The sequence below is a fragment of the Budorcas taxicolor genome, chromosome 1 (genome assembly GCF_023091745.1).
Source record: "Budorcas taxicolor isolate Tak-1 chromosome 1, Takin1.1, whole genome shotgun sequence".
NCBI classification, from domain to species: domain Eukaryota; kingdom Metazoa; phylum Chordata; class Mammalia; order Artiodactyla; family Bovidae; genus Budorcas; species Budorcas taxicolor.
Window position 1 is genome coordinate 26344368 of NC_068910.1, and position 26812 is coordinate 26371179.

A 26812-nucleotide genomic window follows, 5' to 3' on the forward strand; every position below is an offset into this window, starting at 1 on the left:
GCAGTCATTTCCAAACTCTGAAGAGGTAAAATTATGAGCATTAAGAAATATTTTTATATTTGACATTTTCAGTTTTACTGAGATACAACTGAATGCAGCACTGTGTAAACTTAAGGTGTACAGCATGATGATTTTAGTAACATGCATCATGAAATGATTACTGTAAGGAATTTAGTGAATATTTATCATCTCATATAGATACAAAGGAAATAGAAAAAATAGTGCTTCCTTGTGATGAAAATCTTTGAATTCACTCTTTAACAAGTTTCATGTATAACATATACCACAATTAATTATACTAGTTATGTTGTATGTTGTACACTACATTCCTAATATTTATCTTGTGACTGGAAGTTTGTACCTTTTGACTGTCTTCCTCTAATTCCTCCTACCTCTAACCCTTGCCTCTAATAACCACAAATCTAATCTCTTTTTCTATGAATTTGTTTTACTGTTTTTGAAGCATAATTGACTTACAACACTATGTTAAATTCTGGCACACAACATTGTGATTCCATATTTCTAAACATTTCAAAATGAGTATGATGATAAATCTAGGTGTCATCTGTCACCAAACAATGATATTACATAATCATTGACTATATTCATCACATATTTTATTTCATACCTCAGTTCAGTTCAGTTGCTCAGTCGTGTCCGACTCTTTGTGACCCCATGAATTGCAGCACGGCAGGCCTCTCTGTCCATCATCAGCTCCCGGAGTTCACTCAAACTCATGTCCATCAAGTTGGTGATGCCATCCAGCCATCTCATCCTCTGTCGTCCCCTTCTCCTCCTGCCCCCAATCCCTCCCAGCCTATGACTCATTTCTTAACTTAAAGTTTGTACCTCTTAATCTCCCTCACTTGCTGCTCTCCTCCAATCACCCCATCCCTCTGGCAGTCAAGTGTATATATGACTGTTATGTTTGTTTTTTAAATTCCACATATAAATTATACAGTATTTGTCTTTCTTTGCCTGACTTATTTCAATGAGCACAATACTGTCTAGGTCCATCCATGTTGTTGCAAATGGCAGTATTTCATTCTCTTTTAATGGCTGAGTACTATTCCATTGTGTGTGTGTGTGTGTGTGTAACATCTTTATCTGTTCATCTATTGATGTGCACGTATGCTGCTTCTTTATCTTGGCTACTGTAAATAATGCTGCACTGAATATAAGGGTGCATATATCTTTTGAATTTAGTGTTTAAAAATATCCAGAAGTATATGCTCTAGGAGTGTGGGTTGTGTAGGCCCTTCTGTTATGATAGGGTTGACTACTATGGGCACTCTGATAGGTGTGGCTGCTCCTGACCCAGGTGGCTGCCAACTCCAGCCTAGTGTGAATGTTGCTGGCTACTGGCGGATGATGCCAGGTCACGGCATGGCTGGCTGCATGGCTCAGAAGTCCCAGTCCTGGTGCTGTCCTGCTCGTGAGTGGAGCCAGGTCTTGGAGTGGCTGTCTGCAGATCTGTGGATCCTGGAGGTAGTGTTGGCCTGATAGTGGGCAGAGCTGGGGCCCAGGAGTTCCAAGTTTGATGACAGCCCTTTCATGAGTGGGCTGGGTTGTGATCTAATAGGCTACAGCGCTGCAGGGGTCCTGAAGTTGATGTCATGCCAGTGGTGGTTGGAGCTGGGACCACACATGGCTAGCTGCTTATCTTGGAGAAGCTCCAGTTGATTGGATAGTGAGGGACATCAGATCTCAGTGCTAATAAGCCAGAGGGAGCATTCCAAAATGCAACTCACACAGCATCAGTGTTTTCATGGTAGAATGAGCTCTTCAACTCAGGATGAGTCCCAGTTGCCTCCTCCCTCTCCAGGAATGTCCAAGATCAGCTAGTGCATCTGACCTGGCTCGATCAAATTATTGCTTCCTGTCCTGGGTCTCGAAGACTGTGAGAGTCTGTGTGCAAACTTTAAGAGCAGAATCTGTTTCCTATAGTCCTCTAGCTCTCCTGAAAGTAAGCCCCACTGGTCTTCCAAGCAAGGTGTTCTGGGGGCTCTTCTGGTATAGAATTCCTGGGCTGGGGAGCCTAACGTGGGGCTTGGACCCAATGTTACTTAGGGAGGATTTCTACAGTTGTGATTATCCTCCTGTTTGGGAGTTACCTGAAGTGTGGGTTTTGACCAAGACTCGGCCCCTCTTACCCAACTCACTGTAGTTATTATCTTTAGTTGTGAAGGATTTTTTCTGCTAGTCTTCAGGTTGTTCTTATCAATAGTTGCTCTTTGAATAGTTACAATTCAGGTGGGCATGTGGGAGGAGGTGAGCTCAGGTTCTTCCTACACCATCATGCTGGCCACTTGCCCCTTAACTATGAACATTTTTACAGCCATTGAGCCTTACTAAAAAACTGCCCTCCAGAAAGGTTTTACTGATTACAAGACAACTGCACATGAAAGGGGTGTATCTACCTCCCTCTATTCTTGCCAACCTTGTTTATTTGCTTTCTTGTTAATATAACTGGACTTTTGTAAAAAAATTAAAACTATAAAATGCAATTTAATGTATTTCAAATGTATTCAAATAATTTATGATTTTTTGAAATTCACATGCAATATCTGAAAGCTTATAAATGTCATGTACACACAAACTGTACAATATTCTAAAGACTTAACAGAAATGTAAAGGATTCTTATTAATGTGCAAAAAGGCATCTTTAATGGCATTGAAACATGTATACTATCATGTAAGAAACCAATCACCAGTCTATGTTTGATGCAGGATGCTTGGGGCTGGTGCATGGGGATGATCTGGAGGGATGATGTGGGGTGGGAGGTGGGAGGGGGGTTCATGTTTGGGAACTCATGTACACCCGTGGTGGATTCATGTCAATGTATGCCAAAACCAATACAGTATTGTAAAGTATAATAAAGTAAAAATAAAAATTTAAATTAAAAAAAAAGGAAAAAAATAAAGTAAAAAAAAAGGCAATTTTTAAAGCAACTATATAAAACTGGGGGCAATTTATAAAATAGACCTAAATGTTTAAGACACAATGTTGAAGGTAGGAAAAAATGACTTTTAAAGTAAAGGATGAAATGTTTTTCAGAAAGTAATAGCTGTTTCTTTGAAATCCAGAAAGAAAGGTTACTAACTATTCTTCCCATGAACACATGTGCAAAATGATCACTATCTCTAAGGTCACCTGATTGTATCCATGAGATAATATAAATGAGCAGGAAATAAAATCCAACTTATGCCTTTATTAACACATGCAACTCCTAATACAAGTTCTCCTACCTATCTCTGCGTCTATCCATCCTGAATCTAGAATAGCTTTATTGAGAATTCATATAGTATAAAATTTATCACTGAAAAGCATAGTTTAGTGGTATTCAGTATATTCAAGTTCTGTAACCACCACAACTATCTCATTTCACAACATTTTTGTCATCCCAAATGAAAACCCATTAGGAGTCACTCCCCATTCTCCTCTCCTCTCTAGTCCTGGCAAACACTAATCTACATCCTATTTCTTTACATTTATGTACTGTGGACATTTCCTAAAAGTGGGATCACATGATATGTGGCCTTTGTGATTTTATTCCTTCCTTTGGTTTAATGAAGGTTCATTAAATTTTTTGAGGTTTCCAGTTCATCCATACTGTACCATTTCTGTACTTCATTTGTTTTATTGATGAATATGGATATACATCATTTCATTTATCCAGTCATAAGCTGATAAGACATTTGGGTTGTTACCACTCTCTGGAAAAACTTTCTGCAAATGGTTTAAGTTATTTTAATATATTCAACTTGTCTTTGTTTGCAGATTGTACTCTTAATACAAAGTCAAAAATTATTTTTTTGAGGAAAAATAATTATAAGGATTTAGAGTACATGAATATTCAACATTAAAATATAACTTAAGCTCCAAATAAGAACCTCCAAATCTTGTAGTCCATACAAGTCTCTGTCTGATCTCTGAGAACAGATCTCTAAATGACTGCTAGATAACAACTCAACTTCATTTCTTTCTCCTCTAGCTAGAAAAGGGCTAAAAGCGCTCCCAGTTTTAAAAAAAATGCCTCCACATACTTCCTGTGCACATAATGGAGGAACAAGAAAAAAAAAGTATTTTCTCACAGTTAACATAAAATCTAATTAATTTTGGATTTGTGGAATTTGGCATAATGTACCTGAGAACTGCTGCTGGCCTATTTTGAATATCAAGACATGAGACAAGAGTTATGGATCTAAATTGTCCAGAAGAATAATGATACATTTAACTAAATTTTCTCCTACTACTATGGTAACACTGTCTCAGCTTTCACCTCTCTTATCCCTCTGCCTTTTGTCTTGTTTTGTCATCATTCTGTGTATTAGAGAAGGCAGTGAATTAACAAGAAAGCACTTGGAATTAAGTTCCAGAAGGTGGCCCCTGTCTTAGACTTTACTATGTGGGTATGGAAATGTGCCATTCCCATTATAGTCTATACAACTTGTCCAACTGCAGAGGACAATCTTTCAGCTTTTAAATTTTCATTCCCAGGGCAGGGGGTACACTAAAGGGCAAAACACTCAAGTATTCAGCTTGCTAAATATTTTGCCTCCATCATTCTTTCCAATTATCCATCAGTATCAGCAGCAAAACTATTGAATTTAGGCTCTGACAGATTTAAACAAAGAAGCACTAGTTTTGGACTCAGAAGATCAGAGTTGAATTCTGACTGGTCAAATATTAGTTTTGTGTTCTTGGTCATGTTATACCTTCCCTGAGATATATATCACCTATAAAACATTTTATCTGTAATAGAGGAATGAGAGATTCACAGAGATGCTAAGATTAATTAAGGCAACATCTGTAAAGTTCCTGGAACACAGTAAACACTGAATCAATGTGGGCTCCTCTGACGTCAAAGTAATGCATAAAAACCCACTAGATTTAGACTGAAGGGCTATGCTGTCCAAAATGGTAGCTAACAGCAACAAGTTGCTAAATTTTTTTTTCACCGTATGGCATGTGGGATTTTAGTTCCTGATCAGGGATACAACCGCCATCCCCTGCATTGGAAGTGTGGAGTCTTAATCACTGGAAGGCTAGGGAAGTTTCAGGTGGTTACTAAGACTATTATCAAAATTAAGTAATCTTTAAAATTAAGTTTTCAGTGCTTAACAGCCTCATGTGGCTAGTAGCCATATACTGGATAGCACCAATACTTACCATCACCATCATCACAGAAGTTCTACTGAACAATGATGCACTAGAAGTGACAGAACTCAATGAAAACCAGAAGCCTAGAAGCCTAAATTCTTGCCACTATGTAATTTTAGCAGAGCAACTTTATCTCACTATGCTACTGTTCCTCAAGATAAAATGTAATAATGCCTTTATAGCAACATTACAGACATCAGGTGCACTGAAATAATTTTTCTTTGCCTTCTTACCATCTTCCCAGGACCCCAAGATTAAATTATGCACAAAAATTAGCAAGGACCACTTTGAGTATGACTCAATAGACACAGATCTTTGGGAGTTCAATATTCATAGCCATGATTTGATGTTATTCCAACACACCTGTAAGTAGTTAAGAATAGCGTATTTCAGAAGCACACCTAGCTATGTGCAGGCACTTCTTGGGGTGATGGAAAGAAACAAAGTAACACAGTTAAAAAGGTATTCATTGGCAAATGTCCATTTGTAGACAAATCAATTTTCATTGGGTTTAAAATGCAAAGGTCAGAGATCCTATTTCCTACTTATTTATTTGTTTCACTTTAATGCCTAAATCTGCCTTTCCCAGATTTAGAAACAATAATCCAGGCTGTCATTGTGAGGATAATACTGTAATTTTTTTTTTTTTTTTTAATACAGAGAAGGGGTTGACAAACTTTTTCTGTAAAGGTCCAGAGTAAATGGTCTAGGGCCATGAATTTTCTATCACAGTTACTTAATTCTGCTGGTGTGGCATGAAAACCACCACAGAATGTAAATAAATGGCACGGTTGTGTCAATAAAACTATATAGTCCCTCAGGCCTACATTTGCCAACTTCATATGTAGAAGGACATGGAAGAACATAGCTTTTCCTGCTCTTCTTCACAGTATTTTTTACCATAATTATATGATTTTTTCATTTATTTTATTTGAACATACACTGTATCCTACAAACAATCAGTTTTAAATGTTTAATTTAGAAATGTCAAAACATTTTTTCTTCTCATTTTTATTAAGACATTGAATATAAATAATATAATTCTTTAGGACTATACCTTTATTTTCATGCTGATAGCAAACTGAGAAGGATGGTCACAGTATATAAACTGTAAAATAACAAATTAAATGATTCATAGATCTAATAAGGTCATTCAAAGTTTCATACCTATTTTACTAATTCATGAGTTGAATTTAAACTTAAATAGAAAACCAAAATTGAGCTAAGAGCCTCAATGCCATTACTTCTTAAGTTCACATTACTGTTCTCGACAAATAAATCAAGGTCAAATATTTAGATGACTCAAGCAGCATCTATTCAAAAAACTTGGTAACTTGTATGCATAGGTTAAGAATGGACTGCCAAGAAATGATGAGAAATTAATAAAATAAAATCATGACATTTCAGAGTTGGAAGAGTCCTTATAGAACAACTTGTTCAACATCAGTGCTCTATGGATGATGAATGTGGTAATCTCTTATTGTTCCTTTCCAGAAAATACTGTTTCTTCTTATTAGATCCTCGAGTTTCTTATGGAATTACCCCTTCCTTTTCTTACTCTCAGCTCTGGTAGTTTGAATGAGGGTGGTCTCGTTATCAGGGCAACAAGTGGGGATTTAACCCAGAGAGGACTCATCAGAGCCCTGTAAACTCTTGACCAGAGGACTGGTTCAGAGGTAAGTTTCTGACCTAAAATCATCACCTACATTCTGGGATGTTTCTTAGAATTGCCAGGAGAGAACCAACCTTCCTTCTTTCCTTCCTTCCCTTTTCCTTCACCCTCCCTCCTTCCTTCCCTTCCTTTCATTCTTTACTCTTTCTTGCCTCCTGCCCCATTCTTTCTCTCTTACGGATGCAAACTCTTGAGAATATCTACCTGGGATGGCCAGCAGCCATTTTGCCACCTTGTGGAAATGGCCCATCTGAGAATGAAACCAATACAGAGACTAGCATCTCTGAGATGCAGAGTTCACATTCTCAGGCTCTGAGTTTCTGGATCTAGCCTTAACTGTAGCTGAAAATGTCTGCCTTTTGTAATTACAAGAACAAAATCATCCCCCCCTCAACCTTTTTTCTTAAGCTTGAGTTGGTTTTTTGCCACTGTAAAAGAGCTTACACAAATATAAGAGGTTGTTCAACAGAAAGAAGTGAATGTTGGTAAGTGGGAAGGTCAGGACTTCAATCCCCTCTAAATCTGATGCTGGTTCTATGAGACTGACAGGATAGACTAGCAAACCCATTAAAATCTTACATGCAAAGCAGTTTGGGTAAAAAGTGTGTATTACTCTTTAAGCTTCTTTGAGTACTGTATTTAGACTCTCTCTTCCTTTCATAGATACTCTTGTTTAGGATAGGGCCATGTATAACAAATACTGATCAGATTTAAAGGAAATTATTTTTCACCCCTACATATAGTACAGCTGAAGACTTGAAGGGGACATCAGAAGGTCAGAAATACAGGACACATTGGAGTAGGTAATATACAGGCTTCAGATCCAGAGCACCAATTGCCCCCAATTCTCCTGTGTACCCTCAGTCTGTGTGGCTGTGCCTTAACACATAACAGTAATTCACTCCATAAAAATCCATGGAAACTGTACTGTGTTCAGCACCAGGGATACTATGCAAACCACATCAATTCAATACTTGGAGCTTCCAAGAAAGTATAGCTTCCCACATCTTTGAAAACAAAGGGCTCTTTGTTATTATTTAACAAAATAATCACACGAATGATTTAATTTCTTTACCCCCTCCTCCAAACTGTATTGATTAGAAATATCCATATACACAGCCAGATTAACATAAGCCTTAACAAAGGGTAAAGGATTCAAATATGTAGTTTCTGTCTAATTGATAGAGTATACATTATTTCTTTCACAATACTGACTAGTTAAGCTATCACAATCGAAACACACTTAAAAAGACACTGTTAATATTTTTCATGTGAGTGAGTGAAGTCGCTCAGTTGTGTCCGACTCTTTGCGACCCCGTGGACTGTAGCTCTCCAGGCTCCTCCGTCCATGGGATTCTCCAGGCAAGAATACTGGAGTGGGTTGCCATTTCCTTCTCCAGGGGATCTTCCCGACCCAGGGATCGAACCCAGGTCTCCCGCATTGCAGGCAGACGCTTTAACCTCTTAGCCACCAGGGAAGCCCCCTACTGTGTAACAATTAATAAAGGATGTAAGACCGATCTATAAAATGAGTTCTTCCTCCATGATAAACACAGATCTATAAAACAATGGCGTTTTAACTTCTGTCCAGATATGAAGGTTTTGAGAACAACGTACAAACTGGTTAAAAAAAGTATGGTCTGTGACACATGTGTACACTGAGAGGAAAACAGCTAATGTTGGAGCCTGAGCCACATAAGTGAGATTATATTTGAATATTTCCTACAATGCTACGCAAACTAAGGCCATGTTTTAACTGTCAGATATTTGTGGCACTTACCTGGGCTTCCAGGGTGTATAAAAATTTTCATCCTTTGATTAAGTAATCTCCTAACAGATATAGTCACTGAAAAAGTTGAGTAGAACTGGAATAATCCTGGGACAACCCAAATTTTCTATCTCTGGCTATATTGCCTAAGACACTAGTATCTTAATAAAAGAAAAAAAATTGATGAATAAAATGGATTAAAATGAGAAATACACAGATCTGAGTTTATAAAACAGAGGATTTTATTCGAATCTACATATAGATAAAAATTTACCAAAATTTTAACACAAACCTAAATCACATTCTTTCCCACCACAAAAATGGACACTATGCAAAAAAGCCACATTCTCTCAATTACATTTTCCCAGGTGGTAGATTCAGGGGGGAAATAGGAAGAGAGAAAAGACAGTGACACTCACAGCATAATTTGATTTCAGTGTTGTTTCATCTTGAAATGACTCAGTCAGAGATTTCCATAAGAATCAACCTTCAGTTCTGATGTTAAAAGAGAAACTTCTACTCCAAAATCACAAGTAAGGCTTCTGGCTTCATTTTTAGTATGAGGTAAACAGCATATTCAATATTAAGGCAAATGGTAGGATACATGTATATGGTATTAATTATGAATCTTCCATTGTAAAATACATTTCATGGATCTTCTAAACATGTTGGAATTCAAAATAGTAAAAATGCTTTCAGTTTATAACAGCTACTTGTTTCAGTGTCTTAGCTGCACCTTTTTGATGGCAGATCTGTTCAATGTAATCTTGTCTGACTTTTTTTTTACAGCATGCATCTTTTTTTTAAACACAATACAAATGTTCACCAAAATAGCTGCAAATGAACCAGGGCCTGATCTCAAATGCTGTATACACACACACTGTCTGGCCTTGTAGACTGCTCCATTGGCAAAACAATGGTGAGCTGACTCACTATGACAGAAAATTATGAGAACGCAGGTCATTAAATTAATAAAGGCTATAAGGGAAATTAAGTTGTCTAGACATCTTATTCAAAAAATACAGATTTAAATTTTTTAAACAAAAAACTTGTAATTCTTGCTCTTCCCCTTCCCCACCCCCCCTTTTTCCCCAATGGAATAACCATTTTCTTCACAGTGGTGAGAGAACCATCCCTTTTTATGGGTAAGTGCACTTCTTCCGAAGGATCAGGGCAAGGCATCACTTCTTAGCCACACTGGCCACAGCTTTCTTGGCTGCATCCTCCAGGTCGACAGCTGAAGTGATGGGGAGTCCGCTGTTACTGAGAATGTTCTGGGCCTCGTGGACATTGGTTCCTGGAAGGGAGTGGGGGGATGTTGTACAGTCACTGAGATGGAACTGAAGGTGATGCCCCAGGAAGTTTCATACAACCTGAAGTCGTGAGATGCCTGAGTCTCCTGTACATGCGTGCATGCTAAGTTGCTTTAGTCGTGTCTGACTCTTTGCGACCCCATGGACTGTAGCCTGCCAGGCTCCTCTGTCCATGGGATTCTCCAGGCAAGAATACTGGAGTGGGTTGCCATGTCCTCCTCCAGGGGATCTTCTTGACTCAGGGATAGAACCTGCATCTCTTGCATCTCCTGCATTGGCAGATGGGTGCTTTACCACCTGGGAAGATCGCCTGAATCTTCTAACACCATTTAATTACAATTCAGGTCAATTTTTTATAATCCAGATCTAGCTATTCAGATATATTTAGATGACAAATTTATTTTTTTCCTCTTTTTAATTCAACTGCCTGGCATTAAAAAGATATTGTCTCTATTTTCTCTGGCATTAAAAAAAACTGAAATAATGAGGTTCTTAGAAGATCGTGAACAGAGATTAACAACCACTTGTTCAACTAATTTGAAAGAGGAAAATCTTCTTAAATAGAAATATCTTTTGACTGGATAGTCTGAATATGGAATATAAAGAAGAAAACTTTGTGCACACAAAAATTAGCAAGAGAATGGTAAGTCAGGGCATTAGAATGATATGAAGTATGGCAGTAACACAGGAAGATGCTCAGGATGAATCTACTTATAGCTTTTCACCAGGAAGAAAATTAAAAAAACAGATTCTAATCAATGTCACAGACAGGAAAGATGATGTGACAAAACCTGTATCAAGTGATAGTCCAGCTACAAAAAAAGATGAAAGACAGGATTTTCAAGAGACTAACGGACATTTTTTTCCTGATAAAAGCTAAAATTGCTGCTGGTAATCCACACACTCAAGTGAATTTAATGTAGTTTTGGCTTATTCCAGAAGTCCTTTGTCTTAAGCTCTTGAAACAAACGTCGGAGTCATGAGCTAATCTGAGATCTGAAGTTAGAGAATCTGCTCACTGGCTCAAATCCACTGCCTGGAGACAGTGACAGTATTCAAAGTGTCCCTTTATGCTTCATCCTCATTCTACCTAATAAAAATGGCAGAAGCCATGAAAATGAGCACTGTAACCTCTAATGACATCTCTTGACCATTTCTGGTGGATCTGTAGCATATGCAGGCCAAACCATCCCACCTAATTGTGTTCTTCGGTGACTATTTAACATGAAAAACACCACTCTGTTCTTTTCAATGTGAACAAGCCCCTGGGAGAAATGTGATAAAATTTAAGTGTCTAATGAAATATCTCATCTTATATCATCTCCAGTGCTTTTATCTAGTTAGTAAGAGAGAGCCTATTTATAAACAAAGACCTTGAGATATAGTCCTTGGAGGACCTCAGAGTACAAATAAAAAGGAGACGCTTGGTCAGCATGTTCATACCAAAGGCAAAGGCAAGAATTAAGGAGGCACAGCTGAGCTGAGAAGGCAGTATAGTACTGATTCTCCTGGCACACCGGGTCCACCAAAGCAGTGTTGAAGGGGACACTGGACACTGTGTCTTTGGCTCAAGGCTGATGCGGGGCCACCTTACACAGGAATCTGATGAATGGACTCCATGACAAGCAAGAACTTAAAACATAGGGAAGTTGTTACTTAAAATCCCTAGACTCCCATCCTGACTCTGTCATGTATTAATTGTGTAGTTTTGGATAAATCATTTAAATCCTTTGAGCATCAACTTCTTAATCTTCAGACATAATACTCTGATCATCTTCCTCACAATGAATATTGATTAAGCATATGTCAGGTACAGTTCTAAGGGATTTACATGTGACACATGAAAACTTTACAATGAATCTGGATAGGTCTGGTTGTACCTATTTCACAGATGAGATAACTGAGGCACAGAGAGGTTAAAAAACTTCTCTACAGTCACACAGGTTGTAAGAGGCAGAGATGGTACTTGAATCCTGTTCTAATTATGTCCTAAAGGCATACTAGTCTGTTTTCCTATCTTTAAAATGAGGAAAATAATGCTGGTAGCAGAGATCGCCATGAGAACCAAATGAAATAATAGGTGTGAAAGCACTCTGTAAATGGCAGTCTCTGTGGCAGTCGTGGCTGGCTGTTTACCAAAGCTCCATGCTCCTCTGCTACAGTGGGAAGCTAATGCTGGGAAAGAGCTGCCAAAGAGGAACTGCAATTCCCAGGCCCCGTTCCAGGTTGGGGACGGGGGTCATGTGACTGAGTACTGGCCAATATACTGTGAATACCACAGAGTCAGACACGACTGAAGCGACTCAGCAGCAGCAGCAGCAGCAGCAGCAGCAGCAGCAGCAGCAGCAGCAGCAGCAGCAGCAGCAGCAGCAGCAGCAGCAGCAATGAAACACATGCCTGTGAAGTTTCTTCCACTTTTACTCTCTGTATTTCCTCTGTTTTCCTTGTCTGCCTTCTGAAATGTTGCCAGCCAGAAAAATATTGGATGGCAGCTTTTTTTCAGATGACAATGACTCCTTCAGCATCCATATTTGGGAAACCCTGCAGAGCCAAGCACCCGGCTCCTCATCCTCTCTGACTTCATATGAATCAGAACGAAAACCCTACTATATTGCTTCTGAACATATCTGTTGTTATAGGAGTGAGCATTACATTTTTATAAAAAATTCATTTCTTTGTTGATTTTTGCTACGGTCTCTTTTGTTTCTTTTGCATTTATTTCTGCCCTAATTTTTAAGATTTCTTTCCTTCTACTAACCCTGGGGTTCTTAATTTCTTCCTTTTCTAGTTGCTTTAGGTGTAGAGTTAGGTTATTTATTTGACTTTTTCCTTGTTTCTTGAGTTATGCCTGTATTGCTATGAACTTTCCCCTTAACACTGCTTTTACAGTGTCCCATAGGTTTTGGGTTGTTGTGTTTTCATTTTCATTCATTTCTATGCATATTTTTATTTCTTTTTTGATTTCTTCTGTGATTTGTTAGTTATTCAGCAGTGTGTTGTTCAGCCTCCATATGTTGGAATTTTTAATAGTTTTTCTCCTGTAATTGAGATCTAATCTTAATGCATCGTGGTCAGAAAAGATGCTTGGAATCATTTCAATTTTTTTGAATTTACCAAGGCTAGATTTATGGCCCAGGATGTGATCTATCCTGGAGAAGGTTCTGGGTACGCTTGAGAAAAAGGTGAAATTCATTGTTTTGGGGTGAAATGTCCTATAGATCTCAACTGGGTCTAACTGGTCTATTATATCGTTTAAAGTTTGTGTTTCCTTGTTAATTTTCTGTTTAGTTGATCTATCCATAGGTGTGAGTGGGGTATTAAAGTCTCCCACTATTATTGTGTTATTGTTAATTTCCCCTTTCATACTTGTTAACATTTGTCTTACATATTGTGGTGCTCCTATATTGGGTGCATATATATTTATAATTGTTATATCTTCTTCTTGGATTGATCCTTTGATCATTATGTAGTATCCTTCTTTGCTCTTTTCACAGCCTTTGTTTTAAAGTCTATTTTATCTGATATGAGTATTGCTACTCCTGCTTTCTTTTGGTCTGTATTTGCATGGAAAACCTTTTTCCAACCCTTCACTTTCAGTCTGTATGTGTCCCCTGTTTTGAGGTGGGTCTCTTGTAGACAACATATATAGGGGTATTGTTTTTGTATCCATTCAGCCAGTCTTTGTCTTTTGGTTGGGGCAGTCAACCCATTTACATTTAAAGTAATTACTGATAAGTATGATCCCGTTGCCACTTACTTTATTGTTTTGGGTTCGAGTTTATACACCCTTTTTGTGTTTCCTGTCTAGAGGATATCCTTAAAGATCTAAACATAAGACCAGAAACTATAAAACTCCTAGAAGAGAACATAGGCAAAACACTCTCCGACATACATCACAGCAGGATCCTCTATGACCCAGCTCCCAGAATATTGGAAATAAAAGCAAAAATAAACAAATGGGACCTAATTAAACTTAAAAGCTTCTGCACAACAAAGGAAAATATAACCAAGGTGAAAAGACAGCCTTCGGAATGGGAGAACATAATAGCAAATGAAGCAACTGACAAACAACTAATCTCAAAAATATACAAGCAACTCCTGCAGCTCAATTCCAGGAAAAATAAACGACCCAATCAAAAAATGGGCCAAAGAACTAAATAGATATTTCTCCAAAGAAGACATGCAGATGGCTAACAAACACATGAAAAGATGCTCAACATCACTCATTATCAGAGAAATGCAAATCAAAACCACAATGAGGTACCATTTCACGCCAGTCAGAATGGCTGCGATTCAAAAGTCTACAAGCAATAAATGCTGGAGAGGGTGTGGAGAAAAGGGAACCCTCTTACACTGTTGGTGGGAGTGCAAACTAGCACAGCCACTATGGAGAACAGTGTGGAGATTCCTTAAAAAACTGGAAATAGAACTGCCTTATGACCCAGCAATTCCACTGCTGGGCATACACAGCAAGGAAACCAGAACTGAAACAGACACATGTACCCCAATGTCCACTGCAGCACTGTTTATAATAGCCAGGACATGGAAGCAACGTAGATGTCCATCAGCAGATGAATGGATAAGAAAGCTGTGGTACATATACACAATGGAGTACTACTCAGCCATTAAAAAGAATACATTTGAATCAGTTCTAACGAGGTGGATGAAACTGGAGCTGATTATACAGAGTGAAGTAAGCCAGAAAGAAAAACACCAATATGGTATACTAATGCATATATAGGGAATATAGAAAGATGGTAATGATAACCCTGTATGTGAGACAGCAAGAGACACAGATATATCGAACAGTCTTTTGGACTCTGTGGGAGAGGGAGAGGGTGGGATGATTTGGGAGAATGGCACTGAAACATGTATAATATCATATATGAAACAAATCGCCAGTCCAGGTTTGATGCATGATACTGGATGCTTGGGGCTGGTACACTGGGATGACCCAGGGGGATGGTATGGGGAGGGAGGAAGGAGGGGGGTTCAGGATGGGGAACACATGTATACCTGTGGTGGATTCATGTTGATGTATGGCAAAACCAATACAATATTGTAAAGTAATTAACCTCCAATTAAAATAAATTCATATTTTTTAAAAAATCATTTATTTTTGTTGAAGGATATTTCTTTACAATATTGTGTTGATTTCTGCTATGCATCAGCATGAATCAGACATAGGTATACATATGTCACAAGCATTACTTTAATTAACATACTATTGTGTTAAGTGTGGGTGGCAGCTTCTAAAATGGTTCTCAGATGACTGACTATGACCTCTTGGTGTTCATGCCCCTTGAGTACAGGCTAGAGCAGTGGCCTGACTCTAAAGGGGAAGAATATAGCAAATGTGATGGAAGGTCACTTCTGAGACTAAGTCCATCACTGCAGTCTTGCTGTCTCTGATTTTCTTTTTGTTCACTCTAATGAAACCAACTGCCATGCTATGGGCTATGGGCTGCCCCATGGGGAAACTCACAATGCAAAGGACTGAGGGCAGTCTCCAGCCAGCAGGCACCAAGGAACTGAGGTGTTCATTCCAACAACCCATAAAGAGCTGCACCCCACCAACAACTGTGTGAATGTGCCTACAGGCAACAAGCCCCGCTCCCGCCACCCCCACGAGGCAAGCTGCAACAGGACCCCAGTCCTGGCTGACACAGTGATTGGACTTGAGAGAGATCTTGAGCCAGAGGACAGAGCTGAACCAGCGCTGGATTCTGCACCAAAGAAACTGTAAGATGGTCAATGTTTTTTGTGCTGCTGCTGCTGCTAAGTTGCTTCAGTTGTGTCTGACTCTGCGCGACCTCATAGATGGCAACCCACCAGGCTCCCCTGTCCCTGGGATTCTCCAGGCAAGAACACTGGAGTGGGTTGCCATTTCCTTCTCCAATGCATGAAAGTGAAATGTGAAAGTGAAGTCGCTCAGTTGTGTCCAACTCTTCGCGACCTCATGGACTGCAGCCTACCAGGCTCCTCCATCCGTGGGATTTTCCAGGCAAGAGCGGCAGCTAAATTTTGGGGCAGTTTGTTTTACACTAGAACTTAACTAATGCAGATGAAAAGATTTACTGTTTCATTAAGAACAACCTCAATGTGCACTTTGATTCGTTTGGTAAAGTTTCAGCCAAGGTCCCAGAGGCTGAAAAGTAGGACAGGGGATCAGACTGTGGCAAGTGCTGGTACCAGCCTAAAGGATTCCAACCTTAATCTGCAGGCTTACGTATAATAGTAGTGGTAGAAAGTGAATCAGTCTTGACAGACACAGAATCGAATCAGTCTTTGGACTAGAAGGTCAATGAAAGTTAAAGATGGAAATTTTTATCTCCTTCAACAGAGATATGGACTTAGAACACTCTCTCCACCTAGGCTTCAGAGAAGAAAAATCTACATTATGCTACAGGAGACTCAGAATTCTCCCTCTTCCTTTCTCAACACACAGCTCCCCAGATCCCCATGCATCACTCCAAGAGGCAGTCTTATCTGCCTGAACATCCCTCACCTTCTCATCTACTTCTCCTCGATATGACTCCTCTTGTGGGTACAGGTCTCACCCACATACAGGTCTACACCAAGCTCTGTGTATCTGGACTGAAAGAGTTCTGCTAGGAGTGGGGATAACAACAATCAAAGTAGAAAGCAGCTTTCATTTCACACAGTTCACACATTGCTCTGGGGTTCTAAGCATATTTGCTCCCCTGTTCCTCAGTAGAAACCCTGAGATAGCTGCTATTATCTTCCTTTTACAGAGGAGAGGACTGAGGCACAAATAAGTTAAAGGCTAGTCCATATGGCTAGCAATAGGAAGCAGTGGAATGAACATTCAAATAATGCTTGACACACCCATTCTGATACCTGAATAAGTCCTTCTTATGATTTTGTAAATATCTGTCATCATCATCCTTATAACAACAACAATAAAACATCCGGTTTACAAAGTCCTCCCATATTACTTTCTCTGACCCTTAAAAGGAACTTGTAAATTTGATGTTTCTAAATAAACCCTTGAGTTCAATGTTTATAAATCAGTTCTTTTTCTTTTCTTTTTTTCTTTTTTTTTTTTTTAAGCCAAGAGCACTGAGGCTTAGTGACTGACTGGCAGAATTCAGTTTCAAAATCCTTTGCTTTCTGGACTCTATTTTGATTTCCCAGTGACTCTTGTTTGACATTTAAAACACAGAGCCCTTTCCCATGCATGAGATCATCAGAACCTCAATGAGGCTATAAATTATTCAAGAACAAGGATCATGTACAACTAGGATGTCTGTTCTTTTGGCTAAACCTTCTGTCCCCACAGTCCCTGCTCTATGAGGGATCATGGCATATTTTCTGCCCCAAGGCAGACCTTGATTGCTTCCAAGACACTTCCTTGCACCTGACCCAAGGGCAGTCCAAATACAGACCATGGTCATTAGTCCAGTTAGATTTGCTCTGTAGAGAATCTCAATGGGTGGTTTCCATGAAAGAGAAAGTAGTAGCATGAAAAGGACTTCCAGTCATAGGTAGGCAGATGAGAGAAAGACAGTGCAAATACGCAGAAGGTGGAGAGTCAAGTGAAGAGACCAAGGGCTGAAATGATGTTCCTGAGGTCTGCCTCCAACTCAGACCCTGCTCTTCCTGTGGGCCAGCTTTATTATGGCCCCCATCCACTGAGAGAACTGTTGGTTCACCTTCCTTTCCGTGAGTATGCATGAATACTGCATACTCCTGATATGCATTATACCTCCTGATAAATGGGTTGTTCTTCCTTATAACCAACTAGCCAGTTCCTGAATTAATACCCTTTTCAGCATCCAACTTAGCACCAGATATACCCAAGAGGGAAAATCACTGACAGAGAAACCCGTGAACCTGCAGACAAGCCTGCTATGCCCTCTACCCTGAGCTCTGCTGCCCTCTCTGCTTGGAGAACGCCATATGTCTGTGAACTATCTTTTTAAATGACATTTCTTTGGGGATGCTTTCTTGTCACCACATCTCAACACCCATCCTAGAGTAGTGGATTGGAAAATAAACTTCCCAAATACTTTGTACATCTAAAATCCCAGCACTATCAGGACTGCTTACTGACATTGCTCTTGTCCCCACTAAACATACGCTTTGGAAGGGCTGCCATTGCTCAGGTTTGCTCACCGGGTACCTCCAGGCACAGTGTCCCCCACAAAGGATGTGTCTGTGCACGGAATGAATAACCATGGACAGGCTCAACCATACAAAGTGAACTTCAAGCAGCAAGTGTGGGTGACTCCTCTTCTGAGCGCCTTGCTGGCCCAACACCTCAAAATAATTATTTTAATGAGGTTGAAATAAAAAACCCAAATGGCCTCAGGGAAAATGAAGAGGGTTGCTTCTGAGCTTTCTGAGTCCTCAATGCTTTCATTGGCCCCTCTTTCTAAGAAGGGCCACATAGCAGCTGGCTGTGTTGAGTGTCCTTGAGGGAGGCTCCAAGCTGCTGCCACTTCTAGCTGTCCAGGCATATGAGGTCACTCTGCTCAAGGTTAACAACCAGAGGTGGTGGCCAGGGTAACAGAGTGGATAGGGCAGCTCCAAACTAACACAGGGTCCTTCTCTCCTTCCAGCTGCTCCTGCAGGGCCCTATTAAAAGGCCTAATTTCTTCATAATTCCAGGATCCACTAAAGTGAATTTAATTATACTTGCAGTTACACTTCAATTGCAGTCTTAATTATGAAGCACATACTAGGCAAGCTCGGAGCCAAACAGTTTTAGAAGAGAATCTCGCAGTGGAATAGAAAGCTGAGGCATAGGACTATGAGGAAAAAGGGGAAATATACAGAGGAGCCTTGGTCAAATGAAAATCTGTCACACAAGGTTGGGGGGTGGTGGTGTCAGAAACAGAGTAAGAAAGAGAGAAACACACACACAACAGATGAGATGGAGGGCGTGGCAGAGCCAGGGGCAGGAGAGTCAAAAAGAAAGAGACAGAGAGACCAGATAAACAGAGAGGGAGAAGAGGAAAGAGACCAAAAAACAAACAAACAAACAAAAAAAGGAGAAAGAGAGACAGAATGGATGAAAGAGGAGACTAGAGATTGAGATGACTAAGAGAATGAAGGACAAAGAGAGATGAAGAGTCAAACAGAGAGAATGAGGGGGAACGAAGTGAGGATGCCAAGTTTCTTCCACAGCAGCCCTACCCTGACCCTGCCAGCATCTCCCTTTCAGCACCCTGGTCGATTTCTCCTTGGCTGGCAGGGCTAGGGACAGGCCAGGGAGAAGCAAAGCCAGGGCAGGCCCTGCAGCCCAAGGCTTGGGGAGGAATTACAAATCACTTCCTCATTCTGGTTCTGAGAGCAGCTGGAAGGGCAAGTGGAGATGCAAAGAAGATGGTGAGAAAGAACAGCCATCACTGAAACGAGGTCATTGGAAATGATGAGGGGAACGGAGGGAGCCTTCAACAAATGCTTGCTAGTCTGCAGATTCTTTTTGTTAATGACATCATGTGAGTACTTCAGCTTAGTTTCTTCTTGATTCACGAAGTGGCTGACACCTACTCCACATTCCCTTCCCGTCCTTATTTCTCAATAGAAACATCATGGCTGCTAAACTGTGACACGGAATCAAGAGTTCCAAACAGACTGTTTATGCCTTTGCACACAATTACAAATGAAATTGATCTCTTTCCCACATTTAAATTGTGCTGCTGACATTTTCTATTATTTATTAAAGGCTGGGTTTCTTTTTAATGAGGCTGCAGGACAACACTGTAAATAACCACCTGTACAGATACTGATCAACTTGTGCTGGTTGAAGTTCAGGCACTTCTTAATATTTGCCTGTTGAAAGCCACTCAGCTAAATGGTTACCTACCACTGCAGGCTTTAAAAACAGCAATAGAGAGTCACAAGGGACTGAGTTTAAAATGAAATCGTGCTCTATTGGTAGAGGATATTATAAAAAGAACAGTAATAATTATTAAAATTAAAAAAAAATTTCCCATCTCTTCCACATGATTTACCACTTACTTCCTGCCACTGGGTGGAGTGAGAGAGCTGTATACAGAGATGCAAAGTTAATTTATCAAAATTTGTTCCTTGTTTTCATTACATGGGAGAGAAGATAACAGTAGTGGACTCTAATTACAGGGCTTTGTTCAAAAGGTGCAGCCCCTCCCCACCACTTAGGCCAGCTTTTTATCATAGGGCTGTGAAGAAAACTTCTCTCTAGTTTTAAAAAGTATTATTTTAATAGGAATTCAGCTTTTTCTAAAAAAATAATAGTTATTACAATTAATACAAGTTATTTTTAATACAATAGTTAGCACTTACTATATATGAGGTATAATAAATGTTCGTTGGACACGTCAGTAGAGGGGTTCACAAGTATACTACTGATTGAATCTTCACAGCAACCCTAAAGCTGACACTGCTATCCCCACTCTACAAACAAGGCAACTGAGGCACTAGGGGGCTTAGGAACTTGCCCAATGTCCCTCAGCAAACCCCAGGCTAGAACCTAGGTTTGTCTGACTATAAAACCGCACGACAACCCTGCAGTCTTGGCCATTTAGTGCCAGAAGGACTCTCAGGGCTCCTTTGGGATCAGTCCCTTGTTCTCACTAGAGGAAACTGAGGTCCAGAGACGTGAGATGAAGTACCCGAACAACCAGCAAACGATGACAGGTCTGTGTCTCAGGCTGGTGCAATGGCCTGGGGGACAAACTCAGGCTGCTTCCTCTTTTTGTACCACCTGTGAGCTTAATAGTTTTTACATTTTTTAGACAGTTGGGAAAAAATCAGAATAATATTTTGCGATACATGAAAATTACATGAAATTCAAATTTCAGTGCCCATAAATAAAGTTTCAGTGGAACACAGCCAAAGTGATTCATTTACAGATCGTCGATGGCTGCTTTTGTGCTCCAGTGGCGGAGCTGAGGACTTGTGACAGAAACAGCATGGCTCATAAATCCTAAAATACTCGAGCCCTGTTTTGAGTAATTGAGTCTTTTTTTCATTTTCCCCAGGATAGGAGAGGTCAGTGGAAACAAACCAAATTCTATAAAGCAGCAGCTTCCTCCTCAAATGTTCACTGTCCCTGTGCCCTTGATCCTCCTTCATTATTCTTCCGAGTGACAATCAGATAGAGGAGGTCCATTTTCTTGGTGACACGTAAATTTAGAAAGCTTATCACATCTCTTGTGTCTTGTGATTGTATTGTTGGAAATGGAATAACTCATTGAGGATCAGAAGCAAAGCTCCTGCTGCATCTGTGGCCCCTCATTCATTTAAGATGATGGGCATCTTACAGCTAGCACCTTGCAGGAGTCCATCCATATGGAATCACTCGAGTTGTGCATAAAACCTCAGATAAAAATGAGAGCTGACAATCACTGAGACAGGGATCATTCTAGGTTATTTTAGAATTCATCTGTTCCTTAGAATATCCCTGTGAGGCTGATATATTTTTATTCCTGTTTCACAGATGAGGAAGCTGAGATTTAAACTTCGTTTTGGTACTGACTAGCTGAGCAACCTGGGAAAGTCACTGTAGCTGGTTGAGTATCTTACTGAATACTGTGTATCCCTTATGTTTTATAAAAATTGAAGATGACATAAGATAGCCTGTGGGGCTGTATCATACATACCTACTGGCTTCAATGATTTCTTCTCACTTGGCAAGAAAAAAAAACAAATGCCCAGGCTGTGAACATGAGTAGAATTCCTATGATGACAGCCAGAGGTGGCAGGAAGCTGACTGCCAGATTCTTTACGTTTCCTTGAATGGTGTGTATGTGTTTATGATCACACAAGCAGGTTCAGGATCAGATCTAACATAATGGTTGAGGGCTTGTGACAGATGCCTATGCTCTTCCTCTCATCTGTATGAACTCTCAGACAAGTAACACAGATATTAATGTAAACCAAAGGCTCGGGAGTCTTTATGTTAAACTAGAATAGGAGGAGCCCTCTGGCAAGTAGGATACATTACAGTCTGCACCTGCTCAGGTAAGAATGTTCTAAGAAAGAAGGAATGTTCCTTCACCTGAACATCTACCTGCATGTGGACTTCCCTTTCATGCCTTCCTTCAGCACACCTCATGGCTTTCAATCCCTGTATTGATATATTCTAACTTACAGTGATAGCAGGGGTTTTCATACGTAATTTCGGTGGTGTGAGACTTCTGTCTGATATGCTATCTTTGGAACCCCACTGCTGCCTAAGAAGTGACGTGACATGACTGCATCACTGCACATACTCTGAACATACCTGGGAGAAATCTCTGAGTAGACATCATTGTTAACGTTTTGCTGAAAAGAAGTTAGATTTGGAGAGCTTAATATTGCCTGTCAAATGCTTTGTTGGATCTCAATGAAATCTTCCAAAGCTGAGGACAGAAAGAGATTTAGACATAGGTACCATGGTGAGTTTCCAGAGTTCTAGGTCTTGATGCTAGTCTCTTCTCTACATGAAGCAACAAACTATGTCCCACCATTTGCTTCTGTAAAATAAGATTTACTGTGGCATAACCATGCCCATTCCTTTCTGTATTGTCTGTGCTGCTTCGGCACCATGATGGCAGAGCTGAGTCATTGCGACAGGTAATAACATGGCTCACAAAGCCTAAAAAAAATTCTGTTGTTTACAGAAAAAGTCTGCAGATCTTGTGGTATACCACCCAAATTTTTGGCCCTGTGGCCCAGTCTCCTCTGGTGCTTCTCCAGCTTTAAGCTGCTGCTTCCTACTTCTGATGCATGGGTTGTGATATTTCTAGGGATGAAGATCCCACCTATGATCTCTTTGAATAGACAATGGTCAGTACTTGGCTCAAGTGCCCTCGCTCTCCTTACCCACATCAATAATGATCACAGAACTCTTTCCTGCTGACCAGGGCTACAGCCTTGGAATCTTCCTTGGCATAGCACTCCTGGCAGCTACTGCCAATAAATATATAGAAGGTGGCATGACATGAAAGCTATTTGTCATTCCTGTCCTAAAACATTCCATGAGAAAGTCTCTCGGCTTGGGCAGCTCTGTCTCTGGATATACTCAAGGTGGTGCACTCTGGGAGAGGCTTATCAACAGAGCATGCCTGTCACCTGTAAAACAGCACAGACTGAATCTGCTGTCTTTTCCCTCATACCTATGTGTTTTCTCTTTCTTCCTCTATGATGGCTGATAGAATATGACTTTCAAATGTTACATAAGGAACTGACTGGTCACAGGGAAAATACTCAGGGAGCAGATGGCAGTACTGTGAGGTCATAAGCAGGACTCAGGATATGATAGTCCCCATTGCTCCTTATTAAAGTGCCCCATCCCAAGCTTCTGCTCAGAAAATCAACTTGTTTTTGAAGAGATGTCCACTGCTTAGACTGGGGTGGGCACTTGACCAAACGGCAGTCCACTCCTAAGGCAGACTAATGACCTGCGATGTACCTGACAGGGACATTTTCCTTCCGTGCAGGGGGCAGTCATTGGCATAATATGCCCCTTCTCTTCTCTGACTGACTCCACAGTGGCAGTGGAGGGCTGTATCTGACCAAATGTATGAAAGGAGAAAGTTGGCAGGGATGGCCCAGACCCATCCTCTGGCCTTCCTTCTGCCGTGATGCTCACAGTCAGCCCAGGTCAACCTCTGCCCCTCAGCATTCTGCCCTGGGGTAGGGGAGGGAGGCCCACCCAAGTCCAGCGGTACCCATGACTGGCTGTGGACAGCTGCCTAATATGGGAGTTAGGCAGAGTAACAGCTCACTTTTAGTACACAGTAAGTTACCTACTTCAACTTCTCTACCAGGAATGAAGGTGATATTTTTCCTTTGTCCTTTTTCTTATTTCTCACGGTATCAGAACCCAGACAGGGAAAAATCTGTTTGGTCCCCTCAAAGATCCCAATAACACTGTCTGGCTGGATGGGCTGTGGACAACAGGAGGGATGGTTATCACAGAAGCTTAAACAATTGACAATCTGTGGGATCTGGACTTCTACAGAATTGAGGAAGCTGGCTGGCCCTAGTGAGAGGCTGAGGGGGTAGAGGCACCAAGAAAGAAAAAGAGGGAGTGAGAAGGTCAGAGTAGGGGGGTTTCCAAGTACAATGCCATTAAAACCTTACACTAAACATCTGATTTACTGAGGTGGTCAGAGAATTTAAAGTTGTAACATCCATAAAACTGAAAAAAAAAAAAAATGCTGCATAAAACAGAGGCCATCTTCCTTGAAGGAGCCCTAGTCCTGTAATTATACTGACTGCTCCCTTGAAGTGCAGAAGGCTTTCACTTGTGCAAGTTAGTCACACAAACTACCAAGGGATAAAATGAGAGTGCAAATTGCCAAATACAGTAGACTCTTTGTCTGGAAACTTAAATATTAGATCACAAAAAGCTTTTAACTAGCTTAATACTTTAGGTAGGTCCTGTGAGACTTGGTCTAAGGTTTAAGAGTGGCAAAGTTTAAGCATTTAGAAGTGTTTATCGATTGAGACAATGAGAGGATTTAAGTCTTGTTGACAGAACAAGATTTTCTCCAATGGCTCATTTTGTTTAACCTGGTGATGATGAATTAAACACGACAGAAGAGACACAGGAAGAAGATGCTAGTGATAAAAAGGAGGAGAGGAGGCAGATGTCAACATGAAGTGAAAATGGTTCCAGTAAAGAAGCACCCACTGGTGACACTGAAGGAGGGAGGAGACAAAGAGAGTGAAGCAGAAAGTCAGGTGAGGAATGGGGTGTGCAGAAAATGGAAACTGGAAGAGTAGGGACAGAAGAAAAATGAGAATCAAACAGAGAGGAAGAGAGACATGTCCTGACAGAAAACATCAGAACCCTCATCCAGGAGCCATGCTCCCAATGACAGCCACGTGAGAACTGAAACGCAGCGAGAAGGGAAGATATGCTCGGGGAGGCTGGGGTGCAGGTGAGGACCAGGCCCATCTCATCTTGCAGGGAGCAGGAACTGAGAAAGGAAAATGCAAGAAGGCAGAGGCCAGCGGTGCTATCAAACAGAGCCAGACGCCAGTCCTGCTGGGCATCTGCGCTTACTCTGCCCAGGATGGTGCTGCCACTCAGCGGGGCATCCCTTAGTCTCTGCAGTCTCAGAGTATCAGCAGCAAGCCTAGAGCACAAACCTACTGAATGAAAACTTTCCCAAGCTAGTCGCTCACAGTCCATCTGCCATAGCTGACTTTCTGATGGGAGTCACAAAGACAATCACACTCTCCTCTCCAGGTCTCATATTCTAGCATAACTGAAGCCTCGATGAATGGATGGCTGCCAAGCAGATGGACACAGCTGAAGGCTCAGTGGCTGTCTCTTAATGCTTCAGTGCTCAGGGTTTCTTTTCCCCTTAAGCAGACCAAAGCACAGCGCAGCAATTTCTCTGTGTCCGTGCTAAGAAGGACACTTGATGTGCATACATCTGATGTGGGTCCAATCTGTCAGTATTTCAGGAAGGCTCATCAAGAAAGTGTTAATAAGAGAAACAGAAGACACAGTTTCTGACTCAGGGATGTTTACATTCTCAATAACTTTAGAAAGTTTATGGAACATTAGTGAGATTGGAAGGATAAGGAGGGACACCACAAGGGATTCTTGTTTCTAAAGACATTTGGCAAAAGAAAAGTTAAGATGTTTATGTTGCTGAAACAAAATTTTGGTACTGAGTGAAAAAATTAAATTGAGATTTGGCTATGAGAAACAGATTCCAATCTATAGATTGTCTAGACTCATTACCACTTCCTTATGAACTTAACTTTGAATTATAATGAACACCTACGAGAAAAGTAAATTCTTCTTCAGGCATATCTGAGACACAGAAGTTGGCTGCAGACTGAAGTGGGATAGTAAGAAAGAAAAATCAATTCTGAAAAAGAAAACTCCTGAAGGTTTTAGCAGATTCTGATCCAGCACCATAAAACTTCCCATGTGGAATACAGAGCCTTGGCTAAAACACGTCTGCATGCTAACTAAACACACCAAGTTGTCAATAAATGTCTGTACATTTCTCAGTCGGATCACAGGTTGGGCTAAACTAACCATCTAGGTAATTTCTGTGCCAAGTCTGTACACATTTCAAAAAGGAAGGAAAAAATAAAACTCATTTCATTTGTTCTTTATTCATGTCAGGAACAAAGTTCTATAAAAGCTAAACTCCCTGCAAAAGTGTGCTTGTTCAATTTACCAAAGAGTCTTTTAAATAAAAATAATCCTATATCTCAGTTGATAAAGTCTATTCTGATAAGGCAGGTAAATACATGTAATTATAAAGTCACCAAATTTTCAGAGAGTAATCCTTTCCTTATCCACTGGTAAAATAGCCTGTAATTATTATACAGCTGAGAACAAAGATCTGTCCACAAAATCCCACTAAATACAGCCTGATTTGATTGAATAAAACTTTTCACATCTGGATATTTCTAATACACCATGTATGGCAACAGTCTTTAAAACGTGGACCCACAAACTGGTGAGACTTACGGCAAGGAACTCGGCTCTTCTGAACAGTCACATAACAGCCAAGAGAGGCCACCTTCTCTGTTTATAGGAAATAGATACTAGCCTAGTAATGAATCACATGATCAGGCTTTCAAAATATCTCTTATCTGGATCATTAAAAACCTCACATTTGTTCAGACTCTACAGCTATGTGTCAAAGTATCTTAGAAAGCAGCCAATAAATATTAGCAATATTTTTTTACTATTGTAATTCAGATTCTGGTAAGGTTTTTCTATCACACTTCACTTTCATGTGTCATTGCTTGGCTTTTCATAAGATGCTGGGATGGTGGACACCCATTTCTCATCTCACTGTTACTAACTAGGGAGACAATGGTGGTGTTCAGAGAATGCGAACCAATTTTAGGACTAATACAAAAAACATTATTTTTGAAGTTTATCTCAGCTAAAACAAATTATGGTGTCAAGTTAAACA

General features: G+C 40.3%; 1 protein-coding gene across 1 annotated transcript in view; it reads right to left on the reverse strand.

The window, feature by feature from the left end:
* Window positions 1-8831: 8831 nt before the first annotated feature.
* The window catches only part of SUCLG2 (succinate-CoA ligase GDP-forming subunit beta), a 290163-nt gene continuing 272182 nt past the window's right edge, over window positions 8832-26812 (reverse strand). The window contains exon 11 of the mRNA XM_052638350.1: window positions 8832-9901. Coding sequence (XP_052494310.1) covers window positions 9786-9901 — 116 coding nt within the window. The 3' untranslated portion in view covers window positions 8832-9785. The remainder of the gene's footprint in view (window positions 9902-26812) is intronic.